The sequence below is a fragment of the Bos javanicus genome, chromosome 23 (assembly GCF_032452875.1).
Source record: "Bos javanicus breed banteng chromosome 23, ARS-OSU_banteng_1.0, whole genome shotgun sequence".
NCBI classification, from domain to species: Eukaryota; Metazoa; Chordata; class Mammalia; order Artiodactyla; family Bovidae; genus Bos; species Bos javanicus.
Window position 1 is genome coordinate 3,594,235 of NC_083890.1, and position 18,756 is coordinate 3,612,990.

The following is an 18,756-nucleotide window of genomic DNA, read 5'->3' on the forward strand; positions in this document are numbered from 1 at the left end:
GATCTATAACGTTATGTTAATTGCTGCTGTATGGCAAGTAATTCAGTTATACACACACGCGTGCGCGCGCACACACACACACACACACTGTTTTAAAAAATGTTTTCCATTATGGCTTATCATAAGATATTGAAGATATAGATATAGTCCCTGAGCTGTGCAGAAGGCCCTTGTTTATCCATCCTGTGTATTGAAGCTTGTCTCTTCTAGCCCCAGCCTTCCACTCCATCTATCCCGCATGCTCTTGCCCCTTGGCAACCACCGGTCTGTTCTCTGTGATTCCATTTCTGAAAGTGAAAGTTTCTCAGTCGCGTCCAACTCTTTGCAACCCCATGGACTGTGGCCTACGAGATTCCCGCATCCATGGAATTTTCCAGGCAAGAATACTGGAGTGGGTTGCCATTTCCTTCTCCAGGGGAGAACCTGGGTCTCCTGCTTCAGAGGCAGATTTTGTTACTGTCTGAGCCACCGGGAAGCCATGTTTCATAGATCGCTGCATTAGTGTCACGTTTTAGATTCCACGTGGAGAGGTGCCCTGTGGTCTGTGTCTTTCTCTTTCCGACGTACTTCGCTTAGTGTGATCCTCTCTAGGTCCGCCCATGCTGCTGCAAATGGCATTATTTCATTCTTGCTAATGGCTGAGTCGTATTCCTCTGTATATATGTACCACATCTTTTTCCATTCATCTGTCGATGGACATTTAGGCTGTTTCCATGTCTTGGTTATTGATCACAGCTCATCATTAACCGTCCTGGAGTGAGAAAGACAGAGGAAGTGGATCTGGATTGAAGTGTGGCTCTGGCAGGCACGGGTGGGCACAGGGGACCAAGAGCGCGTGGCTTTCTTAGCTTTGATTGTTCGTTCCTGCCCGGGGCGGGGGCATCCTTACGGTGCGCTTGTTTCCACTGTCCCTTCTGAAGATGTCAGACCTGCATGATAGACTTGTCTATTTTGAGAGATTCGACAGCTGCCTCAGGGTCAAGAGATGCATAATATTGTTTATATAACTGTGGTCTCTCATGTTCCTGCTCAGGCTCTCAAGAATTAGTCTATTCTCTGATTACACTGGAGATACTCAGAGGAGTATATTGATTTAGATGTACACATATGCATGAAATTCACAAGCTTAGCTCTTCTGCCTTGTTTTTTTGTTGTTGTTAATTGAAGTATAATTGACAGATAACATTATATTGGTTTCAGGTATATGACATCATGATTTGATATTTGTATATGTTACAAGATGATAAAAAATTCTAGTTATAATACCATTCATCTCCAAAGTTAACTTTCAGGACTTGGTTTCTTGGCAGCTTTCAAGTATGTGATACAATACTATTGACTACAGTCACCCTGCTGTACATTACATCCCCATGTCTTATTTATTTTATAACTGGAAGTTTGTTTCTTGTGATCTGCTTCGCCTGTTTTCACCCACTCCTGAGCCCCAACCCTTGGCAACCACCATTCTGTTCTCTGTATCTATGATTTTTGTTTTGTTTGCTCACTTGTTGTTTTTTAGATTCTACTTATAAGTGAAATCATACAGCATTTGTTCTCTGTCTGACTTATTTCACTTAGTCTAATTCCCTCAAGGTCTCTGTTATTTAGCGGCTGAGTAACATTCCACTGTGTGTCTTCTTTATCCATTCGTCCATCCATGGACATCTTGTTTTTAAGTGGGCCCTTAGCCTTACATTCAAGCTCATGGCTTGGAATGAGACCACGTCAGTTCTTACAGGACTCTGATATGTGAGTAGAAAATTGAGTATTAGCGTTCATTTCACATGGGTGCTTGTCTGCACATGTGTGTGTTATGTATATCACAGATTTCTTCCTGAAAAGATCCTTGGAAATTGGCTCATCTCTGAAATGTAATTGAGTAGTTCAGGGGAATGTCATTTAATGCCATTTATTTAATAGAAGGTAAATATTTAATGGAAGGAATACTCTCTTTGTACCTTATTTAGGTATTTATAGCTTTTCTAAATAGGACTGTCTGAAATGTGTTATGACGTGCTCCTTATTTTTTTTTTTTTAGAAAAATGAAGTATTTTTAAGCTTGCTTTTACTATTATATAATTATCTTGTGACACCAAAGAGTCAGCTGATATTCCTTGGGTATTGGGAAATCAAAATAAAAATATCAACTTGTGAAAATGGAAACACTTGGTTAAAAATAATCTGACTGTTTCAGTTTTGCTGGTCATTTTATAGGTTCTATTGGCATTAGTAGTTACTTAGAGCTATTAGGCCTGAGTGTAATGCTTACATTATTTGTCATTAATGATGCATAGATGGGTAAATGAATATTAGTTGAATATTAAAAAGTACTGTGACTTAGGCAGAAAGTCCCCAAATACTAGTCATAGGAGCTGAATAAGTTTGATATGAAACTCTTAAGGGAATTTTATCCTTCACTAATTACAAATAGTTTCTGACAGTAAATCATACTGTAAAGCATGTAGTCAGTTAAGATAATAAAATTTAGTAGTATTAAATTTTTTTTTAATTGGAAGATTTTAAAATTGGGGTATGGACTCAATGGACATGAGTTTGAGCAAACTCCGGGGAACAGTGAAGGGCAGGGAATCCTGGTGTGGCGCAGTCCATGGGGTTCGCAGAGTCGGACACGACTGAGCGGCGAATGACGACAACTAGTTAAAATGTCCCGGTAGTTTCAGCTTTACAACGAAGTGAATCTGCAATATGTATACATGTATCCCCTCTTTTTTTGGATTTCCTTCCCATTTAGGTCACTGCAGAGCAAAATTTAGTGGTATTTAAACTGCTTTTGGAGATGGAAATGGCAACCCACTCCAGTGTTCTTGCCTGGAGAATCCCATGGATGGAGAAGCCTGGCAGGCTGCAGTCCATGGGGTCGCACAGAGTCAGACACGACTGAAGCGACTTAGCAAGCTGCTTTTTTAGACCCGAAAATCTTAACCATCAAAGGCTGGCTTCCAGTTTACGTTAGGCCCTTTCTTGCTGGTTGCTCTGGAGTCGGAAAGTTTTGACCATACTTTGGATCTTTTTGTTCTTTCTGCTGTTTAGTCACATGACACTTTGCACGTGCACAGAAGCTTGACTCCTGCATGTAAACCTCCAGAGTGTGTGTCCACGCAGATGGGGCCCGCAGGCCCGTGCCCACGTGCTGTGGGGGATGCTGGTCTCTGCCTTTGTGGATCCCGTCCTCGGCTCGCGAAGTAGCACAGCCCAGCATCAGCCCAGGGGAGCAGGCTGGGGTGGGCCTGCCCGCCGTGGGACAGCCGCGCTCCCGACCTGCTCTGACCGTGTCTGTCCGGTCGAAACTGACTGCGTGTGCCAGGGGTGTCCCTCTGTGGGAAAAGCAGAGCTTTGGGGAAGTCTTTGGTGGTTTGAGCTATAAACTCAAACGTAAACCATCCTTGTTAACTGTCAGTTACTGTGAGTGTGGTTATGTGATTTATCCCTCCCATGGATTGGGTTGGGTTTAACATACACACACCACTGTATATAAAATAGATAATCAGCAAGGACATACAGGGAACTCTGCTCAGTACCCTGCAGTAACCTGTATGGGAAAAGACTGAAAAAGAATCGATATATGTATAACTGAACCATTTTGCTGTGTACCTGAATCAAGAAGAATATTGTAAATTAACTGTAGTCCAATAGAAAATTTAAAAAGAAGCTATTCAAAAAGAAAAGAAAACCCTTCACCACAGGAAAATTTATGCTGTGCAGAGAAATCTTGAGTAGAGGCCTTATAACCTCACATATATTTTAAAAAACTTTTAATTTTGAGATAATCATAGACTCACAGGAATTTTCAGAAGTAGTACCTAGAGTCTCATGGACCTTTTACCCAGGCTGCATCTCTGGATTTTTAACATGTGGAGGGCGTGCCTCTGGCATCTTGAATTTTGGGATGCAGAGATCAGGAAGACCAACTCGGGGCTGGGGGGCTCAACACTCAGCTTGTTAAGGTGTCCCTGGTTGCTGTCTCAGGAATGGTGATTCAGGTCAGGGCCCGTGTAAAACACCTCATGAATGAACACACGGGGAATGTTTTCTCCTCGTCCACTTTGTCGTTCGGGTGTTAAGGATAATCCAAGTTCTATAACCAAATATTTTAAATTGTGTTTCTGTACATAGGTTCGAAAACACGTGAACGATCTCTATGAAGACTTGAGGGACGGACACAATTTGATTTCTCTTTTGGAGGTTCTTTCCGGAGACACCTTGGTAAGTTTTAAATTTCATAATTTATTTGGAGGAACGTGTGGTCCTTTTTGCGTATGACCTAGTATGTTTTTGGCACAAACTATTCAGATTTTTGCAGCATCCATCTTGTGAGCTGCTATGAATTCTGCTGGAAAGAAGAGTTCTGGTTAGATTCTAAAGCATTTTCAGACTTTAAGTGGTGTGCATTTGGGAGATGGAAACACTTTGATGACCTTGCTTATGTAATTAGTTCTGTAATTAAAATACTACTGCTGTTCTTTTTACCTTGGGTTTTTTTTTTTAATGCTTAGCAGAATTTGGATGCATAATATAACCCCCTATTAAAAGACTCACCAATAGCAAGGAAATAAGCACCGCTTTCTGACAGATGGTCTAACCCCTCCACAGGTGTCATCTCCTTTTTTGTGAACATCCCTCCCCCTCTCGGTTACCCGGTCTCCTTCATTATGTTCTGTTCATGCTCTTCTTTTCATTTCTGGTCTGTCTGTGTATTTGCTGTCCTGTCTTCTGTCTGTTATATTCATTAGCCAAGGGAGCGAGATTTTTTGAAGACCTTACGGTTGGTGAGTGCCTCAGAAGCATGCGAGTATGAACGGCATGAGGATGTGGAGGATGAGGATAAGGGGGTAGGTGTCGCCCCCGTAACTCGACTAACCTAGCCGGTACAGTGCGGTGAGCGCTAACACCGTAGAGTAACCCACGGCTTCTGGCTCCTGTTTAGAAAATGGTGCAAAGGCCCAAAGACCCACAGGGAGGTGGATGTGTGTGGACCAACTGATTGGACAAAGGACATATTTTCTCTTTAAATTTATTTCTGTATCTGTATGCATTGCATGGTATTTGAACATATGTGCTTAAACTATAGGATGGCATCTGAGCTAAAGAAGTTTATATACCTTTTGTATAAGTGTGAAGGTTTACAGTTACAGCCAGCCTGCTAATTTTTATGCACATCAGTTCCACTTTTGAAATTCATATTTCAGACATAACTGCTCATTGCTTTATTGGAAGGAACGTATGGACATTTATTTTATATTTAAGACTATGCTTTAAGTCATGCCTATTGGCAGTTGGTATTAGACAGACATTCTCTGCCTGCCTTATCTGTCTCATTTTATTTGGGGAGGATGTTTTAAATGCCAGGCTCCTGACAGAGCTGTTTCACCCCTGTGGCACTCAGTCACCTGAGCCTACCTCTGCAGGACAGATGCGCTTCTTTGGTCATCATATCCCCGGAGCCCCCTGTTCTCACTGGAACGTGTGTTTTGTGGATGCAGTGGGGATTCATCGCCATCATTTCTCCTGTTATATGGGGTTATTTCCCCAGTCTGGGGTCCGCCGTCTGTTTAATTCTGCTGCCTTTGGCTTCAGCAACCTAGTCACATTTCAGCTCAGCTCTCAGTTTTCTTTTTTTCCCTTTGGAAGATTTTATGTGGTCAGTTATCAGCTCCATCCTTTGTATTTTTGTTGACCATTTTCTCAGCTCTGTTTCCTTATGTTTTCCTTCTGCTGACTTGTAACGTTTCTTAAGGGAAACGGCATCAAGGAAAAGAATTATGGTTTGTCAGGTTCCCTGACACAGCACGTCATCACGTCCATCCGCAGGCAGTGTCAGACTATTAGAGTCCAACCGATTGTGTGCAAAAACGAAAATAAAATAAAGAGGAAATATATTACGTGGCTTTAATTGCTTTTCTCTCTCCTGTATCATGGCTAAGTAAACCTTTACTGCCTTTCTCCTTCTTGGTGGTTTTTATACTAACTGCATGCTACTTTACCTCATTTTCATTAACATGCCATACATGTATAATTAAAAAACCCTCTTGAGTTAGAGTTTATTAAGAAGGCAAATGGGGAATGGTATTTAATTTTTTGCGTGCATCCATAGCTAAATAATTGTAGGCTAGACGTGTAGTTTAGTGAATATGAAATGTCTGTATATTCTGTGATACTTTCTCTTTTCCGTTTGTTTAAATAAAATATTCACAGTAAAGGATCTATTTAAATAAAACATATTCAGAAAAATCCCTAGTTTACATTGAATCTCAGGTAATTCAAAAAAATGAAAATATCATTAAAAATTTAATGGGTTTCCCCAAACAGTAAATTTTTGACAGTATGACGAGCATGCAGTGTATTTATATAGTATATTCAGTATATTTAGCATGGTCAATGGTGTCAGAAAATATATTGTTTTTCATACCCTGCATTTTTCTCTTCTTAGCCCAGAGAGAAGGGCCGGATGCGTTTTCACAGACTCCAGAATGTACAAATTGCACTTGACTATTTGAAAAGACGCCAGGTATGATGTTTGAATTTCAAAGCTGTAATCATATAATACAACACATGTGTGACTGAATAAATCTGCATAGGACCATGACAGGGAACGAACAGGTTAAATTTGACCTTGAGTTAATCATTAACATTTAATATGATTTGATAATGATTTAATAATCATTAACAGAGGTTCTTTGGTGGCTCAGAGAGTAAAGAGTCTGCCTACCATGCAGAAACCTGGGTTCGATCCCTGGATCGGGAAGATCCCCTGGAGAGGGAAATGACAACCCACTCCAGTATTCTTGCCTGGAAAATCCCATGGTTGGAGGAGCTTGGCGGGCTACAGTCCATGGGGTTGCAAAGAGTCGGACACAACTGAGCGACTTCACTTTCCTAAGCATTAAACTTGTGCTTTTGTGAGACTGATATTTTAAAATATTTTTAAACGTTTGTTCCAAAGAAAAGAAAATTAATCGTAGGTGTAAGCCCAGAGGAATTATAAGTGGCTACATTACCATCTGAATAACAGCTACTGATTTTCCTTCTATTAGAATTGTAATGCTTTTGCCTGGGAAATTAGCGACATTTTAGTAGCAACAGAATGTTAAGAATGTCAAAGAACAGTTATTAGTAGTGGGGAGAGAATATTTTTTAGACTCACTTTACAAAATTGCCTTATTTTTATAAAAGATAGTTTATATAATATTAAAAAAAAACTTTGCATGTGTTTATTTTTAAAATGTAGTAGTGAGGAGGCAGTAGTTCATATTTTAAAAGCAGGTACAACTGGATGATTTAGAAGCGGTTAAAAATAAAACAGTTCTGACAACAGTCCCCAACTCGCTTAAGGTTTCAGAGGAAATCATGGGAGAAAAATGAACACCGAATTGGATTTGATCTTGATTGGGTATTACTGTGATTAAAATGGTATAAGCCAAGTAATTGGTAGCTTTGAGTTAGTAGAAAAAAGGAGGAGACAGTGAAACTCAGGAGAATTGAAAGTGACTGAAAACTGAGAAATCAGAGGTGGCAACAATTTTGCTTTTTTATGGAGAGGGAAAAAAGAAGAGAGGGTAAGGAAGAGAAGGAAACACTGTTGTTAGTCCTTCAGTTGGTTTATTATGAACATCATAGTGCTTTTAGTTACTAAATTTAGTTAGTAAATTCTAGCAAATACTCGGAGAAGGCAATGGCAGCTCACTCCAGTCTTGCCTGGAAAATCCCATGGACGGAGGAGCTTGGTAGGCTGCAGTCCATGGGGTCGCTAAGAGTCAGACATGACTGAGCAACTTCACTTTCACTTTTCACTTTCATGCATTGGAGAAGGAAATGGCAACCCACTCCAGTGTTCTTGCCTGGAGAACCCCAGGGATAGGGGAGCCTCGTGGGCTGCCGTCTATGGGGTCACACAGAGTCGGACAGGACTGATGCGACTTAGCAGCAGCAGCAAATACTCAGTGGTTATATTTTAAGTGTTATTGGTATTTGCCTTACTATTCTTAATGCTAGTGGAAGTTTCCAGAAGATTAATGGTTAATTATGTCTCCTTGTCGAAATATTTTTGGTAGTGATTTGTCCAGGAAGTAAAATGTTAGGTATCATTCATAATATTTAATTATTTTTCCAGGAAGTGTTAGTTATCATTATTGCATTGATTTATCTGAATGCATAATTTGACAGTTGATGAGCTTTAAATCTGGTTATTACTGGCATATTATTTTTAAAGCTTTGAACAGTCTGCTAAATGTCCAGTGACTTACATAGTTCCTTATCCTGGTAGCAGTCTATGGTAGACAAATGGAATAATAATGTTAGATTTCTTTTTTACACTCTTTGTGATAGAAGTGTGATAAAATTGTTAAAATTATTTGATGGTTCAGAATAGTTTCCTGCTTAATTATAAAATAACACTTATTTTCAAAAGACAATATTATTTCTAGTTTAAAAACTTAGGTATTTAGGACTTCTTACTTGAACAGTGATTTTGTTTTGACAAGTGTACTTTTAGTGCTTGCTGTAGAAAATAAACATTTTGGCTTTGTTGTTCCTCTGTAATTTGCAGCCTAAGATGAGTGGGGTTAGGGGTAAAACAGTATTTTAAAGGATTATTGGTATTAAAATTATTCAGGCTTCTTTTTATCTGTAATTTAGAATCATTTATGTAGGTAAAAATAACTCATGTGCTGCTTGAAAAGCATTTTGTTTTCTCTTTTCATATGCAAAACAGGTGAAATTAGTGAATATTAGAAATGATGACATAACAGATGGAAATCCTAAATTGACTTTGGGATTAATATGGACGATAATTTTGCACTTTCAGGTAAGCCCAGTTTTCTTAATTGTCATTTCTTTTAACCTCATTGCTGGTTTTCAAGTGGTTCAGGTGAAGGGTGAATTATGCATTCACATCTAACAGGGGGACATAAATTTCAGACTTTGTTTCTCTTTTAATTTAGTTTTTATTTTCTATTGATGTATAGTTAATTTACAATGTTGTGTTAGTTTCAGGAGTACAGCAGATTGATTCATAGGCATGTACCTATATCCATTCTTTTTCAGATTGTTTTCTCATATAGATTATTACAGAATTTTGATTAGAGTTTCCTGTGCTCTACAGTAGGTCCTTGCTGATTATTTATGTTTGGTAGTATGTATCTATTAATCCCAGACTCCTAATTTATCTGTCCCCACCCTTTCCCCTTTGGTAACCATAAATCTGTGTTTGAAGTCTGTGCATCTGATTCTGTTTCGTAAATAAGCTCATTTGTATCAGTTTTTTTTAAAGATGCTGTATGTAAATGATACGATATTCAGACTTTGTTTCCTAAACAATATATTTGTATTGTTCCCCTCAGAAACATGCCGCTTAAGGACTTGGTGCCCTTTATCCTGTTGTTGAAAAGCTTAGAATGTTTTTAGAACAGTGCTTGTAATCTCAAGAGTTGAAAGACAGAGATGCCTTTTATTGAATGTAGACATTTTTTTTTGTTTGTTGGCCAACATTACCTGACTTAGATGCATAAAAATGTTAGGACTCAGTCCTGACCTGGAGTGGATTTCCTTGATCCTGCGGTTTCTGAACATGCCGCTTTCTCCTGGTGTTGTAGACGCTAGGTGGCGGTGTCGTTCTCACAGAGAGATTCCCTGCATTCGAGCCATCCGTGTTTCCTGTGGCCTTGTACTTTCTCAAACGGGATTTAAGAGCGTAAAATCCCAGGGATGGGGGAGCCTGGTGGGGAGCCGTCTATGGGGTCGCACAGAGTCAGACACGACTGAAGCGACTTAGCAGTAGCAGCAGCAAAGGCAAATTTATTACTATGAATTATTATCTAATTGCCAATAAAAGGCTGCTTTTGATCCTTTGGTTTTTGTAAAATGATGCATTAAAAAATAATCTGCATTTGATTTAAAGTGAGTCCTACTTTTGGTGCTTGCTTTGGTTTATCAATCCCTTGGGTGACCGTGGAGTGTTGTATTGGTGGGCACGCGGCACGTCCACTGATTGATGGCTGTGTGGCGGGCCTTGGAGGAGGAAGACACGGCTTGCCGGCTTCAGAGAGGAGCTGTGGTTTTGACCACATCTTGGGAGAAAGAAGACTTATTTCTAATATTTAAAAAATTTGAGTGGGATACAGGGTTTATAGGGGAATGGTGGAAATAATGTACCTGGGGCTCATTTGGGAACAGGCTAAATCTGGCATATATGGACAGCTATAGGAAGTAGAATCTTATAGGTTCCAGGACTTGGGTAGGCCCTAGAACATCAGAGGAGAGGACCCAGGGACCAGGAGACCAGGTAACCGGGTGTCAGCCAGCCAGCCGATACAGCAGCTAATACAGATATATTAGGCGAATGTCCACTCAGCGGGCTTGATGACTGGGAGCTGGAGTCAGGGACCCTCATCACTAGAGGCCCTATCCTTCGGGGACCTAGGGTACCGAGCAAGGCAGGGTTTGGGGCCTGGCTCCAGACCTGAAACCTTGTTATCAGAACAGGTGAAGTCTAACTAGAATGGGCCAAAAAGCAGAATTCACGTGGAGTTGCTCAGCAACTTTCCCAGGGATCCAGAACTTTTAGGGTTGAAACTGCAGGAGACCTTTAGAAACAGTCCCATTGTTACCGACAACTGATGATACAGGCTGTGTCTGGATTTTGAATGTCAGAGTTGGGGGGCACCCAGGCTCTGGAGGGAGTGTCATTGTCAGTTCTTTTATCTGTGGCCGTGAAGACATTGAGCAAGTCACCCAACCATCCTGCGCCTGAAAAATGATGTTTTAGAACTCTATATGGACTCTAGTAAAATAAACAAATGACCACAGGCCACGGTCAAGGAGATGAGAGGAGAGGTGGAGGTGGTGCCCTCAGAACGGGGTGTTGAAGGCCAGGACTCGGGCGCGGAAGAAAAGGTGAATCCAGGGTGGTGTTTTGGAAGAAGACAGGATGGACTTGGAGGGGGTGGTTAAGGATGCCGCTGAGCCGTTAAACCCAGAGGTAAAAAGCCGGCAGACAGCTGGGGAAGGTGGAGGTGAGGGGAGAGGAAAAGGCCACAGCGTTGGTGGGCTTGACATGTGTGGTGGGGTCCCCTGGCTTCTGTCTGCCGAGCAGCTGGAGATGGGGGCAGAGCAGAGCCGGGGAGTCAGAAGTGCTGCTGATAAACCTGGGGGTCTCCAGAAGGCAAGGGTCCTGAGTCTGTCAGAGAGGAGGGGGCCTTCAGAGGGGCCAGTGGAGAAGAGCAGAGAGAGAGGACGGAAGTTTGGGGGAGACCATCCACCTGGCGACACAGAAGGAGCGAGGGGCCCGGCCCGCAGCTGGCCGGCGTCGGTGACCGCCTGCTTTCTCTCCAGCACCTTCCCAGTCTTGCAGAACCCCCTCGTCCTTCTCTTTATTTATATTGAGAAGGATTCGTCACCCCGGATTATAGTCGGTTTTACCAGAATTCTCCTAATAAGAGAAACATGGACTTCGTTTCTTGTTATAGCTACAAGAAAATGTAGCATTGATGAAACCAGGGAAGAGAATTTCAAGTAGAAGGGGAACAGTGGGCAGCGAGGAATGCCCCCAGAGGGCCTGACAGAGTTAAGAGTGAGTGCAGGTTGGTAGTTTCGACTGGGAAGACCCCGGGAGTTTTGGGGAAGGTCCATTCAAGTTCCCGAGAGCAGAAACCAGAAAGTAACAGACTGAAATGTAACTGGTTGGAAATTAGAGGCAATGTGTTTAGACCCTAAGTTGAAAGAAATGGAAAGCAAAGAATCATTCAAAAAAGAATTATATAAAGTGTCTTTGGAGGAGAGAGGAGGATCAGCCAAAAAAGTACCAACATCAGTTCTGTTTCTTTTTTTTAAATGTATTTTTTATATAAATATAGTTGATTTGTAATGTCATGTTAATTTCTGCTGTACCCCAAATGTTTTAGTTTTACACGCACACACACACACAGTATTTTCCATATTCTTTTCCATTATGGTTTAATCACAGGATTCTGAGTATGGTTCCATGTGCTATACAGGAGGACCGTGTTTATCCGTTCGATATATAATAGTTAATGCACGTGCTAATCCCAAACTCCCAAGGGTTTTGCTTCTAGTATGATACTGTGGCATATTTTATGAAACCCAGTGTATTTTAGGACCTGAATTACAAGATATTATGACTGTTAGATTATCACCAGTATTTAAAAATTAGACCAAGGTTTATTTAAAATGGAACATTTCAGTGTTTTGTATAAAATAGAAATGTTCTTTTTTATTTAAAGAAATACTTTTAGTCCTATGATAATTTAAGATTAGAATGGTTTTACTTGTTATGCCAAGACAGAAGGCTATTTATAGCAGTGGTAATTGTCCTCACTCAATGTGACGGGGCCTTTTTTCTCTATACTTTATATAAATAAGGGAAATGATTTCAGAAGACCAATTTATTGATTGATTTAAAAATATTTATTTGAGCATCACAAATTGACTGTCTGTTATAGTTGGGCAGTCTGAAGGTTAGTGTTGCCAGGACAGTAATCTTGTGTGAGTTACCCTATGCTAAGTCCAGGATACTATGTGATGGACTAGGGTTCTTGGCCTCCTTAATCAATAGCAGTTGATGAGAGGCCAGATAAGAAATTCAGGCAGGGCTTTCTGGGGGCTTGTGCCTGCAGCATGGGAAGTGAGAACAGGTTCCCTGCTCAGTCCCCAAGGTGGGGTGAGCGCCTTCCTCACGTGGGGTCAGGGTGGGGGCCTGACCGGGGCTTGGCTGGAGGCGTGGCCCAGGTGGTGTGCCCACCCCTTTGGTGGTGGTGTGTGCAGGGGGCATGCGCAATACCTTGCTTTTGCTCCTGACCTCTGCTTTTGCTCTGGGCTCTTCAGAAGTGGCAGTTGGGTTTTTTGGTCTCTTTGTATCTTTTGTCCAGAATTTGCCCCAACTGTGCGTGCATGCAGTCAGTTTCAGTCCCATATAGTTTCTTTGTATTTTGTTGCTCAGGAGAGGTTTGTTCAGGTGCAAGTATTGCAACAAAGGGTCCCAGATCCCAGTCTGTCTCGTGGAGATGATGGAAGAGTGTTGCTCTGTCTATTGGGAGAATGTTTGTAATACTGACTATAATCTGGGCTGCTGAATCTGTCACAGTACAAATAAAAGTAGGGATGTAGAGGAGGATGTGTTTCGGTAGGATTAGGAAGGTCTTAGAGAATAAAGGCAATTGCCCCTGATGTTGTAGACAGGCTTTGCAAGATGAATGCCAGCTAACCAGGCAGAGACTGAAGTGGAGCCATTTCCGGGGGAGACAGCAGTGTGCAGTGGCCTCAAGAGGGGTAGCTTCTGGGTTTGGCGGGGCTGGAAGGACGTGCAGGTCAGTGGTTGTACCTTTGTCATGTTAGTGACATTATACTTCTGAGTTCTCTTGAAAAATGTCCCAGTGCCAACAAAGACATTGAGAATAAATTAAAAGCAAACCAGCCGGAAGCTTTATTTTTACCAGCTTGTCTTCTAGGATATAATTCTTTTTTCTGATAGAGATTGTTTAATTTCCTCTTGAATTGATTAAGGAAAACCTCACCGTGCAGGTCTGTTACTGACAATTATCAGGCACATTGCTAACTTGACTATTTAATTGAATATTTTTGTTTAGAAAAATATGAGTTCCATTTTTGGATCAGTCTAAAGACAACCTAGAGAAAGTCAGTTGTCAATTTTTTTTATTAGTCAGCTGATTTGAGCTTTTGTGTAAGACTAGTCATATGATACTAATTTCCTTTTTACCGTATCAGTGACTCAGTCTTAGAAAGAGGCACACCTTGGGTCATCAGGCTCCATTCTGATTTATCATTCATACAGCACAGCCCTGGTAAAACTGCATAATATTTAACTAGGGTACAAGTATAAAAGTTACATGTAAAGTTCAACTGCCTTAATTCATGTGTAAGAACACACAGGTGTTTCTTTTGGCTAAGTGTTTCAAGCTTGAAATCATAAAATTTATCAAGCTACTCATGAAAATCCTAATGATCAGAGAAAGAGAAATGGCTTGGAAATTTGTCATATGAAAAATATGACAAGCTATTTAAAGGGATTGATTTTAGAAATGATTTGACTGGAGTGTTTTAGGAATTTAGCATGTTTTATCTCTCCTTCAGCTGTGGAATCACCCTGTTTTTGTTCTTTTGTGTGTGTGTGTGTGTGGTTGTTTTTAAATGATTCTTAATACAGTTTATACAGGTTTCTGAGCCTAGTTTTTGGGGCAGGTGCCAACATTTGTTTGTGTTTCTTAAGTAAAAAAATTGTACAGTCAGGAGTTTCTGAAACTAAATCTGAAAGGCACTTTGGAACTAAGTTTGAAAGGCACTTTGCTAAACGTCTCCTGACTGGTGTTGCTTTCTGTTTGCGCTCAGATTTGTCGCATCGCCAGTCATTCCAAAGGTTAGGCAGACTTGGGTCGTGTAACTGCATTTCAGAAAACCGAAAGGAAAGTGAGGGTCAGAATGTTTTCGTACAGCCAAGGCTAAGGGTTTGCCTTGAAAGCTCATCAGCATGTTATTTGACAGTGAGCAGTGATGTTTGTCTAAGAGGATTGCTGGCCAGAAATAAGCCACGGCGTCTAATGAGACCCGGGGCCGGCCGGGCAGGATGCCACGGCGTTTCTTGCGGGTGCCTTTCTCATGAGCAAGATGGCCTCACGCTGAAGAGGATGGTCAGGAAGTCTGAGGAGTTAGGCTGCGTGGAGATCTGAGGAACCCCCGGCTTTTGAAATGAGGGACTCTGTGTAGCTGTGAGTTTCTGCAAATCAAATGGGGAATGTCTGTGGATGTGTCCGAGCCGAGAAAGAAGAACAGTGTCTGGATCCTGCCAAAACTCCTCTGAGACTTGAAAAGTACTCTGCTGGAAGAAGAAAATACTTTAGACGGGACCTGACCAAGAAAGCAGCAGATGACACAGAGTCAGGAGGGCCTCGGCCTGATGATGAAGGGAAGAGAAGCGCCCGCCCGCTCTCCGGAGGGCAGGCAGCCCCCTGGGCCTGGGGGCTGGTGCAGGAGCGGGGGGCCAGCCCCGGCCTCACTCTGCAGGCAGGGGTCCAGCCCCAGATGGCGAGCGCGAGCGGTCAGCGTTACCCGGGGTGCCCTTCTCAACATCAGGAAACCCAAATCAGAGTCAGCATACCAGAGGAAAGGGTTTCAGAAAAAGACAGCACCCCCTACCATGCAAAGAGAAAGGACCACTTTGATGATGTCAACACAAGAAAAAGAACATTCCAGAGAAAAACGGGTGGCTTTTCTTCACGAAAGGCAGCCAGCTTAAGTTCCATTCACTGTGGTACAGAGAGATCACTTGAAAAAGGTGGGTTTTCTGAAGATCCATCAAAAAATGACAGCGGTAGTCAGGAAAAGCAAAACACGGAAAGATCTTGCCTTCAGGAAGCACACCGTTTCCAGTTTGGAAAAAAGAGATGTCATTCCCTCTGTGATAATATGTCCTTCCCTTCCAAGGACACGAAGGAGGTAAGTGCAGCCAGATCCCGAGTTCACCGTGTAAATAAGGACTCCAGGTGCGCACAGCTGCTGGAGGTTCTGCAGCTTGTCCTTCGTAGGTGCTCTCTTTATGGTCATCTCTGTGGAAGCTCTTGATGCATTTCACTAGGTTGGATTGTGATTTTATTTTTTGTGATGCATTCTTTAATCATGACTTTATTTTCAAACCCTTTACATTTTTGTTATTATTGGAAGACTTGGCACGTCTTTTAAATTTCTGTAGTTAATGTTTCCTGTTTTTTCCAATGGAATAGCCTTGGCAAACAATAGTTAAATAAAAAAGACAATTTTGACAAGACAGATGTAAGAGGAGACACTGCAGTGATCAGTCAGTATGGACTTGCTGATCCACAAGTTTGCTGATACAAAAGGCAAATTCCAGTTCTCTGTGTCCATACATAGGGACGCTCACATGACTGCTTTCAATTCCATGTGTGTTTGTGTGTTGGGGGCAGCAGGCACAGATGAAACTGACCAAATCTGTTCTCTCTGATACATGAGTTCCTCCCCCAGCCAACTCTAAAATCAGAACTCACTTGGGCAGCGGGTCATAGGAATTTGCTTATGACTCAGACTGCCAGGAAGTTGCAATCTTTATTTCTAACACAGATATTTAGCATTAGACAAAGTTACTTCTCTGGGATTTTTACTTGTCTTTAAAATGTAAAATATTGATATACTTGCTGAGAAGCCCATCACCCAAGCAGTGTCCTGTACATGTTAGTAGTGGAAGTTGATGAGTTTTTCTTTAAGTTGATGGCTTTGCCTTTTAAGAAAAAAGTCCAGAAATAAGAGGTAAATGTGATATGAAACATTCGTGGCAAAGTCCTTGTGTTGTCGGGTAGAGATTCTTTGCCCAGGGACCAGATGCAGCTCTGTTCGGGCCAGTGTGCGTGGTCGTCGTTGACTTTCGTTGGCCCTCCCGAAGCTGGTTCCCTGTTTGCATCCACCCCCATCCTTGGCAGTGTTATGTCACGCTTTCTGTTTACATTTTACAGTGGTCACATTGAAAAAGAAGCATCCGGTCTAGTCCGTTGTCTGTGTAGGTCTGACATGGATGGAGGTCAGTGTGAAAGAAAGCTGCTTGGTCGCTGTGTGTTTATGAATGTAGCCACTTGGCTTTGCTCACATATGTTTTCCATCTGTTTTTTGTTTGTTTGTTTGTTTTCACAATTTGGCTTCAAGGAAGCCTTACACATTTTGATGAGTGGAAACTTAAAATCTGTTTCTTAAGTGGTACATAAGCCTTTTTCTCCCCCCTTGTGTTATCTTCATGCCAAGGATTTTACCCCTTCTTTATACTTTGTGTAGCTAATGATTTTTGAAACTTCAATGGAAAATACATGTGAAAATAGGTCATAAACCTGTCAACCAGATTTGTTAAATAGTTGTGATATGGAGGTACTTAACAAAGGCTCACATCTTCTATGGGAATGCAAAATGGAATAAATAGTCTTATTTTTTCACTTTTTAAACAATTTTTATTTTATACTGGGGTGTAGTTGATTAACAATGTTGTGTTCATTTCAGATGTACAGCAAAGTGGTTCAGTTATACACATACCTATAACCATTCTTTTTCAGATTCTTTCCCTAAGGTTATTACAGAATATTGATCCCCTGGAGAAGGGAATGGCTACCCACTCCAGTATTCTTACCTGGTTCCCTAAGGTTATTACAGAATATTGATCCCCTAGAGAAGGGAATGGCTACCCACTCCAGTATTCTTGCCTGGGAAATCCCATGGACAGAGGAGCCTGGCGGGCTGCAGTCCCTGGGGTTGCAAAGAGTCACGCACAACTGAGTGACTGACACTTCCACTTTCTCACAGAATATTGAGTAGAGTTCACTGCTGTACAGTAGGTCCGTGTTAATTATTTGTTATATGTATATTAGTGTGTATATGCTAATCCCAGTTCATAATTTATTCTCTCCCCCCACCTTCCCCTTTGGTAACCATAAATTTGTTGTCGAAGTATCTGAGTCTGTTTCTGTTTTGTAAACAAATTCATTTGTATAATTTTTTAGATTCCACATGTAAGTGCAATCATGAGTTTGTCTGACTTACTGCACTTAATATAATCATCTCTAGGTCCATAGATGTGGCTACGAATGGCATGATTTTGCTCTTTTTTATGTGAGCAGTGTTACATATATACATGTGTGTGTATTCACCACATCCTCTTTACCCATCCACCTGTTCGTGGGTGTTTAGGTCATCCCCATGTCTTGGCCGTTGTGAACAGTGTTGCAGTGAACACCGGGGTGCATGTATCTTTCCGCATTATGGTTTCCTCTGGATATATCCCCAGGCTTGGGATCCCTGGATCGTATGGTAGCTCTGTATTTAGTTTTTAAAGGAACCTCCATTCCATGTTCTCCATAGTGTCTGCACCAATTTACATTCCCACCCACAGTGTAGGAGGGCTCCCTTTTCTCCACACTGTCTCCAGCATTTATTTGTAGACTTTTTAATGAGGGCTAGTCCTTATTTATGGCACCCCACTCCAGTACTCTTGCCTGGGGAATCCCATGGCCGGAGGAGCCTGGTAGGCTGCAGTCCATAGGGGTCGAGAAGAGTCGGGTACGACTGAGCAACTTCACTTTCACTTTTCACTTTCACGCACTGGAGAAGGAAATGGCAACCCACTCCAGTGTTCTTGCCTGGAGAATCCTGGGGACGGGGGAGCCTGGTGGGCTGCCGTCCATTGGGCCGCACAGAGTTGAACACAACTGAAGCGACTTAGCAGCAGCAGCAGCAGTCCTTATTTTATCTGAGGATTTTGAGGTCTCACTTTGCTGTGGTCCACTTAAAGATGGTTCTGTGGCAAACAGAATCAGACCAATAGCTTGCTGCTCTTTGTCACTGCATTCTTCCCAGAACCTTGGAGGTGGACTCTGCCTAATTATCTTTGGTTAGAACTGTGCATGGCTCTTTATTTTGTATTGGATTCTCCATTTTCCATTTCAGAATTGGATGGACGTGAGAGCTCTCAGCCCCTACAATGTCCTGTTAGCCAGCATTTGTTTGCAAGACATAGTCCCTTCAAAATCTTTTTCATTGCTTCTCTATTTGAGCCATCTTTACACTCAGTTATGTGTAAGGATTGGGCTCAGTGATGTTTGAGTTAATCTCCAAATGGAATAGTGTACAATTCTTTGAACTTTTCTTCAGCTTAGACTTACTTTAGGCCTCTGCCTTGAACTTCCTAGTTCCTGTGATATTTGTCATTCTTGCTCTAGGTGA

General features: G+C 41.7%; 1 protein-coding gene across 22 annotated transcripts in view; it reads left to right on the forward strand.

Moving 5' to 3' along the window:
* DST (dystonin) overlaps nucleotides 1-18,756 on the forward strand; it is a 519,362-nt gene that overhangs the window by 257,493 nt on the left and 243,113 nt on the right. For 11 of the 22 annotated variants that reach the window (XM_061397801.1, XM_061397789.1, XM_061397783.1 and 8 more), the window contains 4 exons: nucleotides 4,135-4,224; nucleotides 4,752-4,850; nucleotides 6,449-6,526; nucleotides 8,729-8,821. In XM_061397801.1, coding sequence (XP_061253785.1) covers nucleotides 4,135-4,224; nucleotides 4,752-4,850; nucleotides 6,449-6,526; nucleotides 8,729-8,821 — 360 coding nt within the window. Of the gene's footprint in view, nucleotides 1-4,134; nucleotides 4,225-4,751; nucleotides 4,851-6,448; nucleotides 6,527-8,728; nucleotides 8,822-14,351; nucleotides 15,481-18,756 lie in introns of those variants that run through there. The other 11 variants (XM_061397788.1, XM_061397791.1, XM_061397790.1 and 8 more) reach the window with 3 other exon arrangements.